The sequence below is a fragment of the Sus scrofa genome, chromosome X, assembly GCF_054392235.1.
Source record: "Sus scrofa isolate SSC_HxYL_T2T_F1_AM1 chromosome X, Sscrofa_HxYL_maternal_Yorkshire_Landrace_v2.0, whole genome shotgun sequence".
Taxonomy (NCBI): Eukaryota; Metazoa; Chordata; class Mammalia; order Artiodactyla; family Suidae; genus Sus; species Sus scrofa.
In genome coordinates, this window is record NC_139401.1 from 49,836,202 (window position 1) to 49,860,562 (window position 24,361).

General features: G+C 49.2%; 1 protein-coding gene across 5 annotated transcripts in view; it reads right to left on the bottom strand.

Moving 5' to 3' along the window:
* IQSEC2 (IQ motif and Sec7 domain ArfGEF 2) overlaps positions 1-24,361 on the bottom strand; it is an 83,700-nt gene that overhangs the window by 28,865 nt on the left and 30,474 nt on the right. For 3 of the 5 annotated variants that reach the window (XM_021079689.2, XM_021079685.2, XM_085007970.1), the window contains exon 3: positions 14,319-14,414. The exons of the other annotated variants lie outside the window; for them this stretch is intronic. In XM_021079689.2, coding sequence (XP_020935348.1) covers positions 14,319-14,414 — 96 coding nt within the window. The remainder of the gene's footprint in view (positions 1-14,318; positions 14,415-24,361) is intronic. 5 annotated transcript variants of the gene reach the window in all.

Genomic DNA, 24,361 nt, shown 5'->3' on the forward strand with positions numbered 1-24,361 from the left:
CCACTTGTCGCTTTTCAGCCGAAACTGTGCAGTCCCCCAAGCCACCCCACCCCTGGCACCTTTAAGCTCCTGGATGTCGGCAGCAGCGGGCTCCTTGCGCCTCCCAGGCTATGGCGAGCTGATCCACATTGCTACACCTGTGTCCAAACTCGTCCTTGGTTGCTTCTGCCCAGCACGTCCTCCCTCTCCCCTTCACCTGTAGCCCTCATCCGTTTGGGTGAGCTCATTGACGTCTTGCGGTGCCCTGAGTAGGCCAGTCCTCCTTGGAAGTTGGTTCTGACTCACTCCCACCCCCAACAGAACCTGACAGGGTCAGCTACCCGCCCCCACTCTATGTTTTGTGCACACTCACGTCACAGGCCATCCTCGGCCCTAGCCAACTTGACATTCTCTCTTGAAGTGTTCATTCCCTACCTTGCTCTGTTTCCCATGCGTAGTGGCCTGGTATGACTTATCTCTGTGGAACCCTACCTGTGGCCAGGCCAGGACCCAGCAGCCACCTCGGTCCCCTAAGAGCAAAGGTGGCAGTCATCCGTGCCTGTGTGACCATCCTGCCTGACCAACTGTCACCCTCAAGGCCAGAGCCCCCACATGCTCCAAAGCCCCTCATGTATGTTCTGGTGATTATCTCCACTGGGCGCATGCAGAGAAACTGCCAGGCACAGAAAGTCACCACCTCACACAAGCCACCTCACACACACAGAACCCCTCATGCCCAGCCTCACAAAATCACATTCCCTCAGATACACAAGAAAGCATGGCCTCGCCCTCTTGTTCGACCCACCGGCTTCACGCCGACAGGTGCATGCGTGCACAGGCACGCATGTTTCCCTCACAACTGATAGGAACTTTCTCCCTTCCCGTTACGCAGGCCCTCAGCCAATTCAGTTGCCCACACAGGAGTCTACGCCCCCGGGCCTCCCACGATGGCTATCTGACCTTCAGCTGCGCCCCCGTGCCGCCCAACTTCCCTTCTCTCTCCAATCAAATGAAGAGTAGAATGGTCGCCCCCTCCTTAGCCACGGGTCACCTGGACTCAAACCCCCAGCAACAGAGCAATCTACGTACCATTCCCAAACACGATCTTGGAGCTCTCCACCAGGTTTTGGTCCATGCTGTCCCTGACTCCTTAACGCCTCCTCACCTCTCAAATCATCTATTCAAAGCCTTCCCAGCCATCCATTCGTGCCCCTCTTCCTCCAGCGATCCTTGGACACCACCCGCCCCCAGCTCATCTTGAATATCTCCCTCCTCTTTGGGCCAGGAACATACTTGGCTCATTACTGAAACCATCCCTGCTCAATCATTTCTGCCCTTCACACCTGCCTACTTTCCCAAAGAAATTCTCATCTCCCCTAGGAGACGGAGAACTTATGGAGAACACAGCCACCGTCTTACTTTTGGTCCCTCACAGCGTTTAGCTTGAAGCCTGGAACACAGTAGGTGCTTGAGCAATGGCTTCTGGAAGAGTAAATATGGGAGAGAGGAAGAAAGAGGGAGGGACAGACAGAGGGGAGAAATCAATGAGAATTTGAATGAGTGAGTGAGTAGCTGCCTTGAGTGCCTAAGTGGGTTAAGCAGTGAGTGAAGAGTGAGGCGAGCCTCTGGAAAGGATGGGGATGCTGAAGGGAGGAGGGAATGAAAAGAGAGGAGGGACTCTCACCTGGACCTTCATCAAAACAAGAGCCACCAGTCATTGCACTTCTGCCAACCACGCACTAGACCCTTTGCTGGGTTTCTTGTGTGTGTGTGTGTGTGTGTGTGTGTGTGTGTGTGTGTGTGTTTCTTGCTAGTCTTCATGACAACTCAGAGAGGTAGATATAGTCTCACTGTCCTCGGGAAGAAAATGAAGCTCAAGGAGAAGGAAAGACTAGCTCAAGGTGCTACACAGAGTAAGCGGCAGAACCAGAAGGTAAATGCAGAATGCCAAAAGCTCAGAAAGGGAAAGCAGGGGCATGAGCCCACTTGGGAGTCTTCTGGCTTTGCTCCTAACACAGACTCATCATGGAAGGCGTTGAGTCCTACAGCCCATAAAGGACACCTTCCACCTTCCTGCTGACAGCCTCCAGGGATGCTTAGAAACAGCTTCTGGTAGGCACTGGAAATATTTAGTGTCACTGCATCTGGGGGCAATGGCTTTCCCTCAGAATCAGAGAGCTCAAAAGTTGGAGAATCATTCAGATCCTTGAACATATAGAGTCAAGGACTCTTAACATTACAGAATATTAAAACCGCACCATCAGAATTTTTTTAAATGGTAGAATTATGAAATCTTAAAACCGCAGTATTGTAGACTCCCCAAATCACAGCATTATCGAAATAGAAACCGCAGAATTGGATGGAATGTGTCATGGAATTATCCTATCCTAAAATTATGTAATCATAATTTCTGAAAATTGTAGCATCTCAGATTCACAGAATGTCAGAGCTGGAGGAGCCCTTGGAGGTACTCTGGTCCACCCCCTCTCCCCTTTCCTCCTTTTGCACATGGGAAAACCCTTTCCTCCTCTCTGCACATGGTAGCAGAGAGGCCAAGCGAAGTGTCCACGTTGGCCATCTTGCACCACCTCAGCTGAAGAAGGCGCTAGGTCTGCCCGTGGTGAGAGCGCCACACCATTCATTCATTTATTGAGTGCCTCCTGGGTACTGACAATATCAGAAATCCAACCCTACTCTCTCCCAGCCCCTGTTCCCAGCCCTGGATAGGAAAGAAGGTAAGGCCCTGGTGGGGATGGGGAGAGGGAAGTGGGATGGGGTAGAACATACATCAGACAGAGAGAAGAGATCAGCTTTTATTGATGGAAATTCTTTTGTACACAGCGACAAACACTCTGAAAGGCCTTTTCCTCCTGATCATATTTACAGAGCACTATGGGAGTGGCAGGGGGCAAGGGATGAGGCCTTCAAGCATTGGAAGAGATGGCAGCGATGGCCACAGCAAGGGAACAAGCAGGTTGGGTTCCGCCCCCGTCTGGTCCTCTAGGCCCTAGGCACCCTGCATCTCTGTTTGTGCTCACAGAGGACAGAGGTAGGTCCTTGGGATGTCATCTGGAGACCTCTCCAGGAGTGGCAGGCTCCAGGGTGCCTGGGAAGTGGGGTGCGGGTGCGGGAGGGTCCAGGTTTCAAGCTCCAAGCTCCAAGCTCTGCTGCTCCCATGTTTTAGTCAGACCTAGGACTCCAGCCTTTATAATTCAGGGGCCGGAGTCCAGGGGAGACAGCAGTGGGGAGCGGGGGGTGGATTCCAAGAAGGGGGTGGAGGAGGACAGGGCACGATGCTTGCCTGTCTGATTCCTGAAGCAGGGAGGGGGTCCCAGGGGAGATCGCAAGGCCGGGGCGAGGGGGAGCTGGTTAAGGCTTTTGCTTCTGCATAGAAAATGACCCTTGTCCTCTCAGTTACCGAGAGGAGGGACTACTGCACTCGGAGGCCGGACAGCAGAACTGATGAGCATCTTCCTCTTCCTCTTCCTCAGTCTCCTCCTCCTCTTCCCTGGGGCCAGGAAGGGCAGGGTAGAGGCCACAGGCGGCGGGTGACAGAGAGAGGCAGAGGCATTAGTTTGCAGAGCAGGGGAGATACTTGAAGGGCTGGAACCAGGGTGGCGGGTCTAGGATGGGGTTCGGAATGGGGAGGCCAGTGTGACTGATGATCCAGGGCCACACCCATCTCAGCCTCCAAGGAGCCTGTGGCAGGTCCCCTGGGGAATGGCCCTCCCCGACGCTAGGGCTGGGCTCAGGCTTAAGGTTACACCCAGAGAATGCAAACTCCCTTTCTGACCTGACAGGTGCCCAACCTTCATTTTAATTTAAATAGTAGCAACCAGCTCCGTGCTGGCACTTTGCATGCATCATCTCATTTAACTCCTGCAACAAGTCTGCAACATTTTAAAGATGAGGGAATTGAAACTCAGAGAGGTTAGCTATCTGCCCAAGGTCACAGGGCTGGGTAAGCAGTAGAGTCAGGATTTAAACCCGGAGTTCTTGGAGCTCCAAGACTCGGACTCACCCCAGCAGGTCCTTTGGGTGAACTCGGCACTGTCTCTAGAAATCCACCCTGCCCTTGAAGGACAAAGATTTGTATTTCCTGAAGGCTTCAGGGTGAAGAATATAGGAGCTACTTAGAAGGGGAGTGTGAAAAGCCCACAGCTTTGGAAGCAAACAGACCTGGGTTCCAAGGCCAGCACTACAAGTGCTTCCAGGCCATGCCCCAGGCATGTTAATAATGCCCCTCTTAGAGCCTCAGTTTCCTCATCTGTAAAAATGGGGCTTATGATGCCTACCCTACATGACGGTCGCAAGGACTGGAACACGTGTCAAGTGGCTGGCCAACAAAAGCCATTGGAACATGGTGGTGGGTATTGTTAACTGCTCGTGAACTGGACCTAATTACCAAGGTGACCCTTTGCATCCACACAGAAGTGCCAACAGAGGCAGGGAGGAATCATTGCAGCAACAAACCCCTGTTCTTAGGGTCCTGCAGAGCAGTACCAGGGGCTGGTCTGCCTGTGGCAGTCACTGGAGCTGGACGGGTGGGAGGGCTGGAACAGGATCAGATGTCTTGGGAGTGAAAAGGCTGATCTTCTGGAGATAGTCAATGAAACAGTATCACCCCACTCCCAGACCCCCTCAGCTCATGGGGAGGCAGGAAATATGGAATCCAGGATACTGGAGGGTTGGGAAGACATGGGAAAGAAAGAGGACAGGCAAGGGAAGGAAAGAGGACAGGCAAGGGAAAGCACTGTTGTCCATCTGACAGACAAGCACACGTGCACGCGCTCGCACACATGCACACACACACACATGCGCGCGCGCGCGCACACACACACACACACACACACGCACGCACACCCTCCTCATACTCAGAGCTCCCTCTGACACATTGTTCCACCGAGTCACTGAGTCAGCAAAGCCACGTGAAAACCAGGGTTCAGGTCCCGGGCAAGTAGCTCCCCCTTTCTGAGTCTCCCATTCCTCATCTATAAAAGGAGAAGGAAACTCCACACCTCTCAAGGCCGTCACAAGGAACGAATGATCTTCCAGTCCTCTGCTCACTCCCCTGGTATCCAGGCCAGGCCCCTGCTACCCTTCACCCTGCCACTGCAGTCAATTCCTGATTTCTTCTCCCTGCTCTCCTGGACTTCCTAAAGTCCACCTTCAAGTGTGAATCTCTTTTGCTCAGACACCCACCTTGGCTCCCCATTGCTTCCTGGATAAAGTTCAGATTCCTCAACTTGGCATTCAAGGCTCCCCCACCATATGGCCTCACCTGGCCTTTCCTGTCAGGTGGAAAAAGCACTGGCTTTAGTGTCAGACAGACCTGGGTTTGAATATCAGTCCCACCACCTACCGGCTAGGTGAACTGGGGCCCATGTCTTCACCTCTCTGAGACTTATTTTCCTTATCCGTAAAAAATGAGGAAATACCTATTCTGCAGGGTATGATAGGATTTAAATGAATTCAGGTATGTAAAGCACCTGCCACAGGGTAGGTTTGGTGCTTGATACAAGGTAACGATTATTGTTACTGTCGGTATCAGTGGCATCCATGTTATCTGGCTCACTCCTGCCCAGCCTTCATCCAACCAGTTGTTCGTTGTTCCATCAGCATGTCCAGCCTTTCCACGTCTCTATGCCTTTGCTGACTCTGTTTCTTCCTGCTGTACAGAGCTTTGCCTGTTGAAATTCTGTCTGAACGTCACGACCCAGTTCAAATGCTGCTTCCTGCAGGAAGTCCTCCCTGACTTCCAACCAGAGGTTTTCTTTGCCTCCTCCTAGCTCCACCATCCATGCCCTCGGTCAGGGATCTCCATTCGTTGCTTTGAACTTTTCCAAAGCATTTCTTTCACCAACTCCCTCAATGCCCTTGTATTATTCCCCCAGTCACCAATACCTCTGCTTTCCTTCTGTGAGAAAGAAAGGGCCCCTATACTATTGAAGGGCTGTCTCTCCAACCAGGATCTGGAGCCCACCCCTGCTACCTCCTCCATAACAATCATCCCCTCTCCCTCCAGTATTTCAACCTCTCCCTCTCTGTTGCCTCTTTCCTACCAACATTTATAGAAGCTCAAGTCTCTCCCATCTGGGAATAAAAAAACCCTCTATCTGCCCCCACATCTCCTTCTAGAAATCACTGTCCCTCTCTCCTCTTCACAGCTAAGCTTCTTGAGAAATTCGTCTACACTGGCCATCTCCACTTCAGTACCTCCCACGGGCTCTTCAACCCACAGCAATCTGCCTCATGCGCCCACCATGCCACAGAAACTCTTCTTAGTAAGGTCGCCCAGGACCTCCCACTGGTTCAAGCCAATAGACTCTCTCCCACCCGCATCTTGGTTCCCCCAGCTGTAACATTTGCCACTCTTAACAAGCCCCTCCTATGTGCAGACGGCTCTTTCCTTCCTCTGCTTCCGTGAGCCCACTCCCTGCTGGTGTTCCTCCTACTTCTCAGACCACCCCCAGCTCCTCTTCCTCTCTCTAGTCCTTATGTGTTGGTACCTCTTCCCCAGTTCTGCTCTGGTCCTCTTCTCTTTCATCCCACACTCTCTGTCAGTGAGCTCATTCCATTCCATAACCTCAGGTATGGCTGAGGACCCCCACATCTCTCTCTCTCTCTCTAGCATGGGTCTCTCTCCTGGGTCCCAGACCCATCAAGCCCAATATGCTTGCGGGAAACTCCACCAAGATGGCCCTCAGAGCTCACAGGGATGTCTAACCCAGCATCTCACCACTGCAAACCAGTCTACCTGCATTTCTCACCTTCGTGAAAGGCACCACCACCCAGTGGCTCAAGCCCCAAACACAACTGGGAGTCACCCTAGATTCTTCCTGCTCCCTTAGCAAGTCAGTCACCAAATCTTGCTGATTCTACCCCCTAAAAAGCTCTAAAAGGCTACTCATCATCTCCTCTTCTCGCCCCTCGTCCACTCTTTCTCCAGTCATACTGGTCTCCCTGACGCCCCTCAAACATAACAAGCACACTCTCACCTCAGGGCCTCTGCACTTGCTGGAATATCATCCTCCAGAGAGGTGTGGCATCAGACACACTCTATACATTTAATTGTTTGTTATTTGTCATACCCACCGTAAGATCCAACAGGACAGGCAAATGTTTTGTTCAGTGCTCTATCCCTAATGCCCAGCTCAGTGTCTAGCACTCAAATATTTGTTGAATGAATGAATCCACTGCCAGGTCTGAACACAGGCAACTCACCTTGAGCTCCACCCTCAGTCATCTCCACCCTCACCCCAATTATCTCCTCAGTCTCTGACTCCAGCCCTCTCTTCCTCCCAATCACCTCTCAAATCCACCTCCCCTGCTCCATCCCCATGGCCACTACCTTAGCTTACCTCTCCCTCTAATGCTAATTTGACCGTGTTACTTTCCCTCCTCAAGAATTGCTCGTGGCTCTCCAGCTGCCTACCACAAAAAAGGAGCCTGGGGGGAAGGGATAAATTAGGAGTTTGGGATGAACATATACATGCTACTATATATAAAATACATAACTAACAAGGACCTACCGCACAGCACAGGGAAATCTACTCAGTATTCTGTAATAACCTACATGGGAAAAGAATCTGAAAAAGAATGGATATATGTATATATATAACTGAATCACTTTTCTGTATACCAGCAACTAACACAACATTGTGAATCAACTATACCCCAAACAAATTTTTTAATTAAAGTACAGTTGGTTTACCATGTTGTGTCAATTTCTGCTGTACAGCGAAGTGACCCAGTCATATATGTACAAACATTCTTTTTCTCATATCATCCCCCACCATGTTCTATCCCAACAGACTGGACACAGGTCCCTGTGCTGTACAGTAGGACCTTGTTGTTTATCCATTTTAAATATAATCGTTTGCCAAACTCCCTATCCATCCCATTTCCTCCCCTTCCCCCTTGGCAACCACAAGTCCGTTCTCCATGTCTGACTCTGGTTCTGTTCTGTAGGTAGGTTCATTTGTGCCATATTTTAGATTCCACATATAAGTGACATCATATGGTATTTGTCTTTCTCTTTCTGACTTAGCTCACTTGATATGAGAATCTCCAGGTGCCTCCCAACATCTAATTTAAAAATTTTAAAAAGGAGCCTGGGCTCCCCAGACAGCTGTTTGAGGTATGTCTAGCCGCTGTACCCTCCAGTGTTCAGTCTCACCATTTCTCACCTCCAGGCCTTTGTGTTCGCTCTCAGAGCATCCTCTCCCATCTCTGCCTCTCAAACTCTTTATGGACTTTGGATGATTGGCTCAAATACTACTTTCTTCAGGAAACTACCTGACTCATAAGCCAGAAGTAATTCCTCTCCAAAATATATAGAAATAAGTGTCTCCAGGGTCACTCAGGATCTCTGAGAACCAGGAGTAAGATGGAAGTTGCTAATTATATCTGAGACCACAGGCTTCGGGTACTGGGTGAGCATTAACAGAGGCTCCCTTTTCCTCCTGCACTATTACCCAGGACTCATGTCCCTCTGGCCCTCTGCTAACTCTGATTCTTCCTTGCCTCCTCCCTTTCTCTCACCTTCTGTTAGGTCTATCTCATTAATAACTCTCAAAGGGTTTAGATTCCATAATTTGAAATTAAAATGCTTCTTTGTGAATGATGCCCACCGAAGTAGTCCAACATAGGAGCCTTGCTCCAATCCATTTCTTCTATGCCAATATCCCAGTTTAGGCCTTCTAGCTGGCCTCCATGCATACAATGCATTTTTCCTACTGACTACTAATGTGATGTTTCTAAAACACAAATTTTACCAAATTTCTCTCCTCTTAAGAATCCATTCACATGATACTTTGTCACCAGCAGCACTGGTTCTTAATCTTTTTTGGAGGAACACAAAACCCTTTATGCATTTCATGAAAGCCATGGGCCATCTCCCCAGTAGAAAATGCACATAGGTATATACACACAACATTTTGCATTCAGTTTCAGGAGGTTCATGGGTCACCTGAAGCCAGTTGGGACCCATGCAACTCAGGTTCTTAACAAACCTCTGGCTCTATAACATTCAGGTTCTTTTGCATATGCTGTTACTTCTGCCTGGAACTTTCTTCCACATTGACCCTTCCATCTCTGGCTACCTCTTATTCATCCTCTAAGACTCAGCTCTTGGGCTGCGTTGACCTGCACCAGCCCTAGGTGGGGCCAGATCCCTTCCACTGGGCTTCCACAGCCCCTGACCCTATGTTCTCCTCTGTCGTAGTCCTGCTCGGTCTCCCCGACTGGGAATTTGTGGAAAGCAAGAGCCATTACCCAGCACAGGCTCTGGCCACAGGAGAACTCCCCAAGGGTCTACTGAAATGAATGCTAATAACAGCTACCCTTTCTCGAGTACTCATTATGTACCAGTCACTCAACAAGGTGCCTTCTATTTATGATTGCTTCTACTACTCAATAAATAAACCCCAGGATGTTGGTGGTAGTGTGTTCTTTTTTAATAGGTAAGAAACTAAGCTCAGAGATGTTTAAGTTCAGAGTTCAGAGTTCAAATCTTCAGAGTTGTTTAAGGTCACCCTGTCAGTGAGGTGACAGAGGTGGGATTGAAACTGAGACATGTTGGCACCAATGCACATATTGATCCACCATGCTTCCCTGCACTGGACTGTGCGACTGGGAGATGGTATCAGTAGCAGAACAGGACCAAGAACCAGGGCCAGAATGCCCTGCCTGGGCTCCATTTCCCAGTGCCACCTACTCTTATCTTCCCTCCTGTGTCATCTTCATGCCAAGACTAGGGGACCTAGCTGTCTCTTCTTAGGGTTCAATCCCCTCCATCCCACATACTACTCTAAGCTTCCTCATCCCAAAGCTCCACCATGGTCAGGCCCATCCTTTGCTCTAGAACCATCCCCAGACACGTACAGCTTTTAGATCCAATCCAATCCAATCCAAGGCTACACACTGGCTACAAAGAAAACAAGACGTGGCTAGTCCCTGCCCTTCAAGAGTTGATAGTCATCCAGAAGTTTTACATGTGCCATCTCCAATACTAAAATCAGCCCTGAGAGGTAAATAGGCATTATCCTCATTACACAGATGAGGAAACAGAAGCTCAGAGGCTTGCTGAAAATCAAGAGCTGTTAAGTAGCTGAACTTGGACTTGAATAAAGGTACTGACCCAACTATTTTTCCCCCATTAGGTCATCTTGCTTGGAAGAGCCAAAAAGTAGGCAACCATTTTTGGCAGGGTTGGGGGATAAAGGAAAGCTATTACTCTTTCAAGACTCTGTACATGTCCCCTCCTGTATTGCTGGATGAATGAGGGGGTATTTGAACAAGTTATTAAAAGGAAAAGCAACATCTGAGCAGATGGATACAGGAAAAAGGTACAGAAGAGGAGGGAAGTGACTGGATAAAAGCAAGGAAATGGGACGGAGAAAAAAGGCCAGTAACTTTGAAATTGTGACAGGGTATGCATGACATTTTTTTCCAGGGTTGTTATGGGTTTTTTTTTTTTTTTTTCTCCTTACAAGAAATGGGCTCATACTATAAGACCTGTTCTGCAATTTGTTTTTTTCATATAATAAGCCTTGAAGGTCCTTCCATGACAGAGAGAGAGAGATCTATCTTTCTCTTTTGATCAGCTTCAGAGCAACCCGTGGTATGGGTGGATCATGAAGAAAAAGCTATTCCCTACTGATGGATATATGGGTTGCTTTAATTGTTTGCTATTGTAAACAATGCTGCATATGTCTGAAAGTGGTTTGAAGGATTTCCTAAAAGTTGAATTGCCGGGCAAAGGAATGCACATTTTGTTTAAAATGCAGACAAAAGTTATTTCCGTGGCTTTTAACATTTTTATAGACCAGCTAAAAATAAAGATTATTCCTACTCATATAATCCTGTCTTTACATCATGCAACCTTTTCATTAAGAGAAGCATACATCATGCAACCTTTTCATTAAGAGCTGGTTGAGAATGCTATCCTACAAGGCATGTGATTAAAGATGGCTCATGTTGGCAGCTGGGATTGAGGTGTTTCAGAAAAGGCCTCTGGCTGGCCAAATTGGGGTCTATCCTGGTAGTAAAACTCTAGAGAACTCTAGCTCCAAGACATAGCCCTCAGCTTGATGTGCACATTGAAGATTCTGGTAGCAGCTAACAAATTGGTCCCGTGAAAAAATGGGACCAATGTGCACCCAAATCAAGGAATATGAGAGGTCCTGTTTCCTCACAACCCTTTCAATCTTTTAAATTTTGGTACTTTAAAATTACTGTTTTGTTGTTGTTTTAGTTACATTTCTTTAGCTATTTTGTAAGCTTGAGTATCCTTTCTCATTCCTTTGCTACTTCTTCTCTAAACTGTCAAATTAGGTTATTTCTCCATTTTAAATGGGTCGTGCATCTTTTTCTTATTGATTTCCAAAAGATGACATGGCCATAGATAGAGATATTAACCTTTGCCTGATATCAATGTAGCAAATACTTTCTCCTAGCCTGTTGTTTATGTTTTAACTTTGTATATAATATCTTTCTCCACACAGAAGTTCTTAAATTTAATGTAGTTGAAATTATTGCTCTTTATTTTATGGCTCCTGGGCTTTTAAGACATGCTCCAAAAGGCTTCTCTACCCCGTTATAAAAATATTCTGCATTTTCCTCTGGCACTTTTACGACTTTATTTTTTGCATTTGTTTTTGTACAAGGCAGGGGTTTAATTTAATTTTTTTCCCAAATGGTAGCTAATGGTCCTATCCCATTTACTGACCACCCACTGATTTAAAATGTATTTTTTGTCATAAATTAAATTCCCATATGAGTATACGGGTTTGTTTCTGAATTCTCTATTCTGTCCCATCTATGTATTCCTCTGTTTCTGTGATGATATAATAGCTGTAATTTCTACAGCTTTATCTAATAGGGCAAGTCCCCTCTCCCATTGTTCTTCTTTTTCAAAATTTTCTTAGTAATTCATGGGCATTCACTCTTCCAAATGAACTTTAAAATCCAATTTCCCAATTCCCAAAGAAAATGGCACTGAAATTTTAATGAGAAATCTTTTGATCAAATTGAACGGAAAATGTCATTTTAAACCATATTGAATTCTTCCCATCTAAGAATGTGATATGACGCTTGATTTCTTCATCTCATAGACTTTGATGAAATTTTATAATTTTCTATGGAGAAGTATTTTAAATTTCTTGTAAATTCCTAGGAATTTCCTTTCTTGCTTGCTTGCTTGCTATTGTGAATGGAATCCTTTTCTATTATGTCTTCTAATTAGTCATTGATAGCATTCAGAGAAGCTAATGGTTTGGGTGTATATTTATCTTGTGTCTACCCTTCTAACTGAATCTTCTTATTAGCTCTAATAATTTTTCCTTTATTTATTTATTTATTTATTTTTGGCTGTGCATGTGGCATACAGAAGCTCCATCCAGTGCTAGGGATCAAACCCGTGCACTGTTGCAGCAGTGACAACGCTACATGCTTAAACCACTGTGCCACCTGGGAACTCCTTTCCTTTTATTCTCTTTGATTACCTAAGTAGACAACCATATCATCTTCAAATAATGCTAATTCTTACTCTTTCTAATATTTATACCACTTATTTCTCTTTTTAATGCCACTGGTTAAAACTTCCAGAAGAACGTTTGTTAGTGACAGTGATGGCAGTCATTTTTATTTTGTTCCTGAATTAAATGGAAATTTATCTAGCACTTCACTGTTATATTTGATGATTGTCTTTGGTTTCTGACAGAAATTCTTTACCAAGGAAGTTTTTATTCATTCCTAGCTTATTGTGCTAGTTATCTACGGCTGTCTAAAAAAATTAACCCAATGCAACAAGAGGTAACGAAGGCGCTTACTAATAGTTTTAAAACAAGACTGGATGTGCAATTTTATCAGATGATTTTTTTCATCATTTAAGGAAATAGATTAAAAAGAAAAGATTGCATAACTATTAGTATAATCGATCACAATAACAGCTTTCCTAATGTTGAGCAATCTCTGCACTCCTGGGACAAACCTTCACTTGTCACAATACAGTTTTCTTTCAATACACTGGTGGATTCAGTTGGAGAATCTGTAATTTTAAATATGTGTTGCTCTATTAATATGTGAGGTTAGGCTACAGTGTTCCTTTTTTTGTCTAAACCTGTCCAGCCTTCTAGATACCAGCCTTCTAGAAGGAACTACGAAGCTGTCCATCTTTTCTTACTACCTGATCTTTAAAGACTGGATAGAACTTCCATGATACCTGAACTTGCATGATACCAAATGGGCCTGGTACCATTTCTGAGGAGAAAACTTTGACCACCTTTTAAATTTCTCCTATACTGTCCTACTCTATTCAGGTTTGCTGCCACTCCTTAAGTGGCTTTGGTAATGTATATTCTCCTGGAAAACCACCCATTTCATCTATATTTTCACCTTTATTGGTAGAAAATTACACAAAGCATTTTCTTATGACTTTTTCATATCCTCAGACTCTATGGTTAAATCCCCTTCATCATACCTTATCTGATTTATGTTTGCTTGCCTTTTTCTCCATCATATCTGTCAGAAGATGGTTTGTCTAGTCCACTGGTCTTTTTGAAAACCACCTCTTAGTTTATCGAATCTTTTGTTTTCTATTTCATTCATTTCTGGTTTTATCTATAGTAATTACTTGATTCTGCTGTGTTTCAGTTGTTCTTTTTTTTTTTTCTCTAGATTCTTGAGTGGAATAATTAGTTCATTTAATTTAAACTGCCTTGTCCTCTGATAAAAGCATTTAAGACTACCAGCTTTTCTCTGGAACCCCCGTGGTCATATCCCATAGATTTTGATCTATAATATTCTCATTGACATTTATTCTAAATTCCATTCTTATTTCCTAACACAAGTATTTTTAAACTTTCAAATGGGCCTAGCCTTTTTGCCATTGCTATTAATATTTCATTTTATTGCACTGTAATAAGAAACTGTAAAATGTGTTTTCAAATTAACTTGGAAATAATCTCATTCTCCAAGAGTGTAGACAGATTGTTCCCCCTGCCTCAACACCCTTCCCCATCCTATCCAACTGGCAAACTCTTACTCATCCTTCGAAACACCTCAGATGTTACATATTCTAGGACCAACCACTCCCTCTTTGGGGGGGAAGGTATCCAGACGAGGATTTTTTTAAGGAAGGACAAACTACAAAAGCACACTATGAATGTCCTGTTTGGTCTCCTGGCCTGGTCCCCCAGTCACTCTCCTCACTCGCTCAGACACCCATTCCACAATCACTCCAGGGGCTAGAGGGAGACAGGGGAGGGGCTGGCAATGATATTCATACTTGTCTGGAGGGGGGGAGGGTTCGGGGGAGGGGTGGGTCTAGCTCTTACCTGCTCTCTGCCAGCCTGCCTGAGGGGGTAAGCTTCATGGAGTCAAGGACCTGAGTAGGACAGCAATACTGGTGTAGAGTATGAGACGCTGTGGACCTGAGAGACAGCGAGAGACAGAGAGAGAAAGAGACAGAGAGAGAGACAGGGAGGGAGGGGAGAGGCGGGGTGGGGAATGGGAACAAGGAGGTGAAAGTGAATGGGGTAGGGGAAAGGGGCAACTGGGAGGAATGGGTGGCAGAGGACAGGGAAGGGAGGAGGAGGGGTGGGAGGCAGGGACGGAGGGAAGGAAGGAGGGAGGGAGATCGGGAAGGAGAGAAGGAAGGAAGGAAAGAAGGAAGGAAGGAAGGAAGGAAGGAAGGAAGGAAGGAAGGAAGAAAAAAGAAAAAACCACAAAGTCAAGAAAGAGAGGACGGCACTCGAACCACAAACAGAACACAACGACAACAGGGGGCAGCAGAGACGAAAGAGCTGGGCTGGGCCTCCTGTGTTCCAGGTGACTCCGTGGGGACCTCGGCCACGGAGACACTGGGACACCACAGTAGGGAAGGGGGAAGGGAGCCCTCCTCACACCAGACGCCACACGGGTAGGGAAGCGGGGAGAGGGAGGAAAGAGAAAGGGAATGGGTGTACAGGGAGGGACTCCCCCCCTTATAGAATAAGACCCCTCATAAGAAGGCAGGGAAGGATGGGGAGGGAAGCCGCTCTGGGTCCAAAGAGGGGAAGAACCCAGGCATGGGGGCGGGGTGAGGGGTGCAGAGGGTGCAGGAGACACCATAGGAGGAGAGAGAGAGAGACAGAGAGAAACCGAAAGAGACAAGGAAAGGGTGAGACAGAAAAGGAGAAAGACAGAGAAAGAGGAAGACAGAGAAAGGGTGAGACAAAAGACACAGAGAGAAGACGGAGAGAGGCAGAGAGTGCCAGAAAAGGAGAGGAGAGGCGAGGGCGGAGGAGAGCTGACAAGGTCTCAGTGGTCTTGGTGACAGGATGGGCTGAGTGGGCGAGCGGGGCCCAGAGAGCCAGAGGAACGGGGTGGTTCTTTGCTTCCAAGGCCAGTGCTGTGCCCCCAGCCTGGGGCAGGGCCCAAGCTCCACCCCCTCCCCAGCGCTGTGCCCCCACCCCTAGTGCAGGGTCCAAAGGCCCCTCTGCCTCCTGCTTCCTGCGATTAAAGCCAGCAGAATGGGAAGGAGGAGGAGAGACAGGGTGCTGAGGCCAAGTGCCCGGTCCCTGCCCTACCCGGCACAGGGCAGATGCAGGCAGTGAATGCCAGGTCAGCCAGACCCTGTCCCTCACAAGCCCCCCACCACCACCCCCGAAGGCAGTCGTGGTCAGGGCCTGGCCATTCAAGAGCCCAAGTAAAGGCTGGGAGATGTGGCTGCAGGCCAGGCCAGCTGCCCCACTATCTCACTTGCTGCGAACTGAAGGATGCCTAAATCTTAGAACCTTACAGAGAATGCTGGAATCTGACACTCTTCTTATCAGAATAATCGTCACCAGCAGAATGTTTCTCAGGTGCTATCTGGGTGCCAGTCACCAGCCCAAGTCCTTGACTCATTTGAACCTGAGACTCAGAGACCCTTAGGCTGCTGGAATGTTAGTATCAGAGAATCTCAGCTGCTTCGGGCTGCCCCGCAGCCAGGCAAGGTGCCAGGGCAGCCAGCAATCACACCCCTTGTGGGCCACGGACTGCGCTGCTCAGGGCTCTAGGGTCCTTACCGAGCTGGGCACCCAGATGCCCCTGGGCTCACCCACTCGAGCTGGCTCCCTCCCATAAGCCAAAGGCCTCCAAGAGGCCAAGAGGGGAGCCAGGAACCAGGAAGCCAGGAGGCTGCTGAATCAGCAGCCCAGGGACCAGATCCAGGCCTGGGCAGCAAGGAGGGGGTCAGGCTGCAGTGCAGGGTTGGGGGTGGGGGCCAGGTTCCTACCTGCTACTCCTCCCGGGGGGCTCCATGGGTCTGGACCTGTCCCGAGGGCAGGCCCCCTGGCCAGGGCGGTGCCTCCACCGTGTCACCACCCCCTCCTCCCCAGCCCTTCCCTAGAAGGAGGAACCAAGGAGGCGGGGCCAGGCCTGCTGGGCTACCCGCCAGACTGCAACTGGAAACTTTGCTCTTTCCCCTGCTCCCCCAGGAGGGCTGGGAACTCCTAGTAAGAGGAAACAGCTTTGAGAGCTCAAAGTGGCTCCCCTGGGCCAAACCTCAGGCTGGGCTCCCTACATGTACCTCTGTTGGATCCTTCCCAAGCACCCTGGCAAGGACATGTCACTGGTCCTATTTTCCTGAAGGGAAAATTGAGACGGAGAAACATTAAGTAACTCAACTCAGCTATTAAGTAGCAGAACCCCAAGATCGGGACCTGGTCTGGCCATTCTCAAATCTGGACTCTGGCCCCCTCAGCCATATGGATGCCTTGGGCACATAGAAACCTTTCCATAGAAGCTTTCCACAAATATTCTCATCTCCCACCCAGTTTAAAGAAACTCGGTGTGGTGGTTATGCTGGGATGCTCCAGATCAAGTAAAATTCAAATCACCCAGTTTGGGAAATGAAGATGAGGCCCTGGCCCATATTCTTGACCACTGCAATTAGCTCTCACTCTCTTCTTGTTTTCTGGGCTGGCTAAGAGAAATGCTCCCTGAAGACAAAAGCAAAGATCAGAAGAAACGCCATTCACAATCAAGAAGCTGTTCTTCCGAGGAAACTGCCCCACCTGATTTTTACAGAGGGGGAAACTGCGGCCTGGAGAGGGGAAGAGTCTTACTAAAGTTCACATAGCCAGTCAGACTAGAATCCAGGTGCCCTACTCCCCACCGACCTACCACAGGAATCTCTCTCACCTCCTTATGTGAAAAGCTGGAGAAAGGAGAGGCTTGAGGATCTGAAGGGTGCAGGGTTCCTTAAGAGTACCCCAGATCCAGCTCAGAGGGCTCCTGTCCTTTCATGGCCCCAGAGCCCTGGCCCCTGGCGGTTCTGAGCAGAAGGCGGCCCTGGGAGGGGCCAGGGGGCCAGTGATCTAGAAGGAATAGGAGCTGACAAGCAATAGGCCAGCCTTCCTGTCTTCCTGCCTCCCTGCCGGGGCAGCTGGTTCCTCTCAAGAAAGCCAAAGCTGTTGAGAGAGATAGGTCCTCTGAATCACCACAAAGCTGGCATCTGTGGGTCCTTCCTGGCCTCCTCTTCCTCTGCCCACCCCCTAAAGCCCCCTGGTCCTCAGAGTGTTGGTTTAATCCTCTGCTTTTTTCCCCCCTCTCTCCCTCACTAACTCTCTTGGCTCCTGGGGCAGCTGCAGCTTGTGCCCAAACCTTCACCTCAGCCTGGCTAGAGTCGAGAAACAGACTTAGGCCCAGCCCTAAGACTGATGCTGTGTGACCTCGGGCAAGCTGCTTGCCCTCGCTGGTGAGGCAAAGAACTCACACGTTGGCACCTGGCAGAGCCAGGGTACAAGTCCCAGCACTACTGCTTTTCAGCTGGGTAACCCCTCTGAGGCTCAGTTTGTTCATCTGTAAAAGGGGAGTGGCAATTCCTGCCTCATGGGTTCTCGTGAGGTTTCAGTGAGACAGATACGCACATGTTGAAGAGCCTCCGGCTGAGCCTGAGAGAGGAGGATCCACTCTCAGGGAGGCTAGGGGAGATTCTTCTTGGCAAGCCTGTTTATTTCGGGCAGGGGAAGATTTCTAGGAAGATAATCTCTTCATCCGGGCCACTCTTGGAATTCAGACATATCTGAACCTGTTGGGTAGATTCGTGTGATAACCTACTAGGGGTCGAAGGAAAGAAGGAGTTAAGGGTGAGGAGCATGACCCAGACACAGGGCAGACACTGTGAGCCAGGTACTGAGCTGGGGGCCGACAGGGCAGTGGCTAAGGGCAGACAATGTCCGGATTTCATGGAGCTCCGATCCAAGTGACGGGAGACAGACGTTCTTCAACTGCTAATGGAATGAAGCTGGACAAAAAAAGTGGAGGTGGCAGGGGGAGAGCCTTCCACGCAGAGGAAACAACTTGGGCAAAAGACCTGAGGTGGTATTTCCAGGAACTGCAAGGAGGCTGAAATGGCTGAGTGGAAAAAGCAAAGGGGAGACTGGGGGTGTAGGCGGGGGCCCAATCACACAGAGTTCTCGGAGGCCCTGATGAGAGGAATTTGGAAGCCTGTGGTTAGTGGATAGGCCCAGGGCGGGGAGTATCTTTGAAGCCCCTGAGGTTGTATGAAAAAATATTGGTAAGGACGTATTTCTGGAGAGAATACTGTTTTTTTTGGTTTTGTTTTTTGCTTTTTAGGGCCGCACCAGTGGCATATGGAGGTTCCCAGGCTAGGGGTCCAATTGGAGCTGTAGCTGCCAGCCTACGCCACAGCCACAGCAACACCAGATCCGAGCCTCATCTGCGACCCACACCACAGCTCACGGCAACGCTGGATCCTTAACCCACTGAGTGAGGTCAGGGATCGAACCCACGACCTCATGGTTCCTAGTCAGATTCATTTCTGCTGTGCCACGATTCTAAGAATACTGTTTTCATCAGATCCCCAGAGGGGGTCTGTGATCCCAAAAGGACACAAAAGCTCCTTGGGCGATTCCATTCACCAAGTGCCTACTATGAGCTAGGGTTAGGCAACCCAGGACCTTCTGTGAGCTGCCCCTCAGCCCCCTCCAGCTGGTCTCAGCCCCCCTACCATCTTCAACCTGTGCTCCACGCAGACAGAAGTGTCTGCTTTTCTCTGCCACATTCTGCTGTCCACCCTCATCTCTGCTTCTGCTCCAAAGGCCCTTCACCACCACTCTGCCCCACTGCCAACTCACCACCTCACTAGCTCCCCCTTGTTCCAAACGAGTCTACTCAGAGGTGGTGCCCTCTGGGGACCTGCCTCTGAGATGCCTCCCCTGTGTCCTTCCCACCCTGAGTTTCTCCAGTGCTTTCTGTTCACATGCTGTTGCTCCTTCTGGGCCAGGAGCTTGGTAGGGACAAGGGCCATGTCTTATGCATCCCAGGGTCCCCAGCATCTGGCACAGGGCACCCAGTCACACAGGTTAGCAGGTGTTGGTAGTCAGACAATCCACCCTGAAGTGGAGGCTGCAAGATGGGCTGGTGGACACTAGAGGGCACTGTGGCCACTGGAATCCCAGTCTGCCGCTGGCCATGCCTACCCAGGCAGGCCCTGGGACCAGGTAGGCAGGGAAGCACGAAAACTCTGCTCCTGGATCCTGTAGCTCCTCGGCTCTGCATCTAACTGACCAGGGTCCTGATCTCAGCCTCCCAATTCACCTTCTGCCCCCTTTCCACACTATTTCTCATAACAGCCCCATCCCACTGCAGATACAGCTAATTCTCCACGAATGCAGGTACCAAACACTGCCCCCACAGCCCGGGCACATATTTTTTTTTTTTTAACTCTGCCTTCAACACCCTCCACTTCGCCCCACCCTTTACCAGGCTAGCTTCTACTCATCCACCAAGTCTCAGCTTAGAAGTCATCTTGAAGAAGCCTCCTTGACCCAGAGGCTGGCTGGGTACACTTCTGAGGTTCTCCCACAGCGCCCTACACTTCCCTGTAATTGTCTGTAATTGTCTGTTTCCTTATCTGTTTTCCTACCAGATGATGAGCTTCCTCAGAGCAGGATTCCATTATTCATCATTGTATCAACCACATTTAGTCTAGCACGGTACCTGGCATATGAGAAATTATCCTTTAGTGAATGAATGAATGACTAAATGGATGGATGGATGGATGGATGACCTCAGACAAGGAAAAGTTCCCTCTCTAGGTTTCAGTTTCCCCAACTTTAAAATGGATACAATCACTGCTACTTGGCAGAGCTGCCAGGAAGATTAAAGATAATACAGTGTCTGCTCCCTAACAGTACCTGATACATAGTACACATTTTCTGAATCAAAGCCATTATTAGTTGAAAGAGTTGAAGGAGGCTTTGCCCTGACTCTGCGATGATCTCTCCCACTCAGGTTTGCTATCTACACGTGGAAGATGGCTTTAATGATAATGAGAAAATTATCATGTGTGTTAAGAAATAACAATAGCACCTGCTATGTGCCAGGCCAGAAGAAGGAGCTCTGCAAAGAGGTGGTGGGCAGCCTCCAGTGTCAGCCAGAGGATGCAAGGCCAGGGCCGAGGTCAGAGCCATGGGCATTGCCCCTGCGTCTGGAGAATAGTCATTACGCGCACAGCTGGTTCCAAACTCTTTACTCATAGGTGAAAATTTGTCTAAGGGGTCATTAATTCCCTCTGTAATTAATGTAAAAACTGCAGGGTTTGTATTAATGGAAAAGTAAGCTCAAGCGTCAAGCTGATGATATTGATAATGTGCGCTTGTAATTATATACTAGAGATAACTATAAATGTGGCCACTGCACTAATAAAATGTGGAAATTCCTGAAACAACCAAGAACTTGATAGCAGCTGTACCATGAATAGCATTGTGCCAGTTGTTCTGAGGCTCTGAAAACCACCGCACACTGATAGTGATGGTAATATTCGCGGTGCACTTAAAAGCTATTTTGGCACAAAATGAGGGGAAATTTTTAGATAAAACGAGATGTTTTGATGCAAGAGCATGGAACTTAAAAGCACAGTGAGCAAAGGTCGGCTTGCATTAGAGTGGGAACAAAAACCTTGATGGACAAGGCAAGCTTACAACTGTGGGCCTCTAAACAGACTGCTCCCCAGACTCTGACCTCACTTGTGAACACATAAAAGCTGCAATCACTGTAGAAGAAACACCAGCTACTAAGTATTTGACCTCTACCCTCACCCACTTGTTTTTTTGGTTTGTTTTTTGTTTTTTTTTGTCTTTTTGCCATTTCTTGGGCTGCTCCTGCAGCATATGGAGGTTCCCAGGCTAGGTATCTAATCGGAGCTGTAGCCACCGGCCTACACCAGAGCCACAGCAATGTGGGATCCTTAACCCACTTAGCAAGGCCAGGGATCGAACCCGCAGCCTCATGGTTCCTAGTCGGATTCGTTAACCACTGAGCCACAACGGGAACTCCAACCCTCACCCACTTCTGAGAGAATCCACTGCCACCTACAAGCCCCTTGCTGCCTTGTGTTACCATAGGATGGACAGAAACGCTGCAGTCATATACAGGTGGACCCCAAAGCTGGAAGGTCATGTAACTTCCAGGTTGATGGCCACATCAGGCCGCCTGAGAGCAGAGGAAGTCAGTCTAGAGAGAGGAGTCAGTGAGAAAGAGATGACAGGGACCAGGCTAGCGCTAGCCATGAAAGATGGAGAGAGACAGATGTGGGTCCAGGGGATGGAGAGAGAGAGAGAGACAGCAGACAGAGAGAGCAATCTTGGTCCTTGACTTCTTGGTCCTACTTCCAGTTGGCGTGAGACCTGGCTACACGTCATTTACTGCTCTTAGATTCTGTGAGATGTGGCCTCACGACAGTCCCCTCCCCACCCTTTATTCTCGAGTGCGTTTGAGTAGGTTTCTGTTCCCTGCAACGAAATGTACTCAAATTAAGACAAAGGAAAATTGGGGATATAAGTGCAGGGCTCGCATAAGCAAAAACGCATAAAGAACACTTGGGGGGGCGAATGCAATTATAAAGCGTTGTGTTTGTTCACCCAAATGCTCCCTTATTCCCTGACACTTGCGACCACAGACATATGCGACAGCCACACACGCACACACACTGACATTCAGTGGACACTGAAACAAATGCAGCAACAACCAGATATGCTTCTATGCAGACATCCAGCTGGGCATGGACACCCGCCAGCATGCAGAGCTGCCCCTGCGCTCCTCACACCTGCATAGACTTGGAGCCACGGCAAGAACACAGTGGTGCTGCCTGCGAGGCTCCAGGCTCGGGCCAGGAGTCGAGAGAGGCTCGGCTGGGCTCTGAGCAGCCTCCCTCCCCAGCTGCCAAGTGACTCATCCCTAGGGCTGCTAATTAAAGCCAGGACAGAGGGGACAGAGAGGAGGGGAGGGGGAAAAGAGAGAAGGCAAGTTTATTTTGGTGCCAACCAGGCATGCAGCCAGCTTAGGGGTCACCAACTTCCTGGGGCTGGACAAGGCAGGGGCAGGGGCACGCAAACAGGAAGGGGAAGGAGGACCCCCTTCCCCCTCATGAGCTTCCTGGAAAGGTACCTCCTTTGGGAAAATTACCCATCTCCCCCCCACCCCCGCCACTTCCCCACTTCCCTCCTCCTCTGTCCCACTGTCAGATTCCAGTTCTACCCCCTCCAGCCTCTCATCCTTACAATTGGCTTCTCCTCATCAACAAACTCCCATTTGGGCTTGCCAGAGCTGGCTCATCTATGTCTGTAGCCTGCTTCCATCCCTCCCCCACAGATCAGCCAACACAGGCCTGGTACAGAGAGAATGCTCTGTACGTGCTTCTGGAATACCACTGGGTTAACACTGGTATAGCACGGTGACCATGACCGCATCTTTAATGGTCTGGATTCCTATCCTAGTTCTATCGGGGCGGGGGAGGATTATTTTAACTCTCTGAGTCTTAGTTGCCTTACCTATAAAGTGACTAGATTATATAGCCTATAAGATTATTGTGAAGATGAAATGAGAGGATACAGGTAAAGTGCCCAGCACAGTGGCCGGCATATATGGGCTCTAGCTGTCACTAAGCAAATGGCTGCTGACGCTGATAAATCACACCCCACCCGAGGCCTGAGGAGGCAGCAATTACGCAGTTCCAAGACTGGCTCCACCACCTAGGACCTGAGGGAGCTCAGACCAGCCACATAAGCTCCCAGAGCACTGGCTCATATGGAGAAACAGAGATTCGCGATGTGACACCATAGATTTACTGTAAAGGTTTGAACCTGTCAAGGGGAGCTCAGCTCTCAGAAGCAGCGCAATGCATTTGCAGCAATGATCACTGAGGGGAGCAGGAGGAGCTCAGACCTGGGGGGCCAAAGAAACCCAGGAAGGAGGAAGCAGTCAGGGTGGACAGGGGGCAACTCGGGGAAGGCTTCCCCAGGTTGCTTCCCTCCCCAACCCCCCCCCGGGGGGGGGCAGAGAGCATTCAGCAGGCACTATGACAAAATTCCAGGCAAAGGAAGAGGTGGGAACAGAGAGCTGGGCAGGAGGGGCAAGCAGGCTGCGCAGAACAGGAGGCAGCGCGGGAGGGAAGAGTTGGATGCAGCTGGGGCAGCCCTGGGGACTGGTGGTGTCTTGGACATGTGGATGGGGGAGCCACGGAAGGTCCGTGAGGTCTCGGCCACCCTGGATTGCCAGAAGGTCAAAACAAGGAAGAATCTTAGAGACTATCGAATCCAAACTCCCGTTGGACAGATGGGGGCACTGAGGCCCAGAGTGGGAGGCCTCCTCTGGGAACTGAGCCAGCGCTGGCTCCTCCTCCCACTTCTCCTCCGGCAGCAGCGGCTCCCGTTGCCATGGGGACGTCCCTGGCTCTGCGGGTGTCAGCAGCTCCCCCACCCCCTCCCTCCTTCCCTAGCAACAGGCCACCTCCTCTGGCTCTCATCCTTGCGTGCCTGGCAACCCCAGCCCAGTCCCCAGCGCCCCAGCCTGACCCTTACTGCATCAGCAATGCCTTTAGGACTGGACTGACCTCCTCTGCTGCTGGCAGAAGCCCCTGCCCCTCCGTTTCCAAGTTTTACCCCTCTCCACATTTCTCAAGCTTGACTATCCCATAAATGACAAAGGATTGGGTTAGTGGACAGTGACAGCGGAGGGCAGGGCACTGCCGTGTGTTGAGCCACTATTTTATGCTGAGCATCGCTTTAAGTTCTCTCCTCAACCCAAAGAAGTCAGAATTATTGACTCCATTTTAAGGATGAGGAAAGTTAGGATCAGAGAAGCCAAGTGACTTGGCAAAGAACAGACAGCTGGGAAGCAGGCCTTGCTGAGAGCTAGTGTGTGACCTTGAGCCATAGCCAGTCCCTTTCTGGACCTGGGTTTAAGGTGCCTGTAGGTCTGACAACTTCTCATGGATCTATAGGAGGTCCAGACACCTTCCTCTGCTCACAGTCCTCTCGAGATACCAGCTGTTCAGCTCTAATTAGACTCCACACTTCCCCTGGCACCCCATACCTGGAAGTCCTCATGC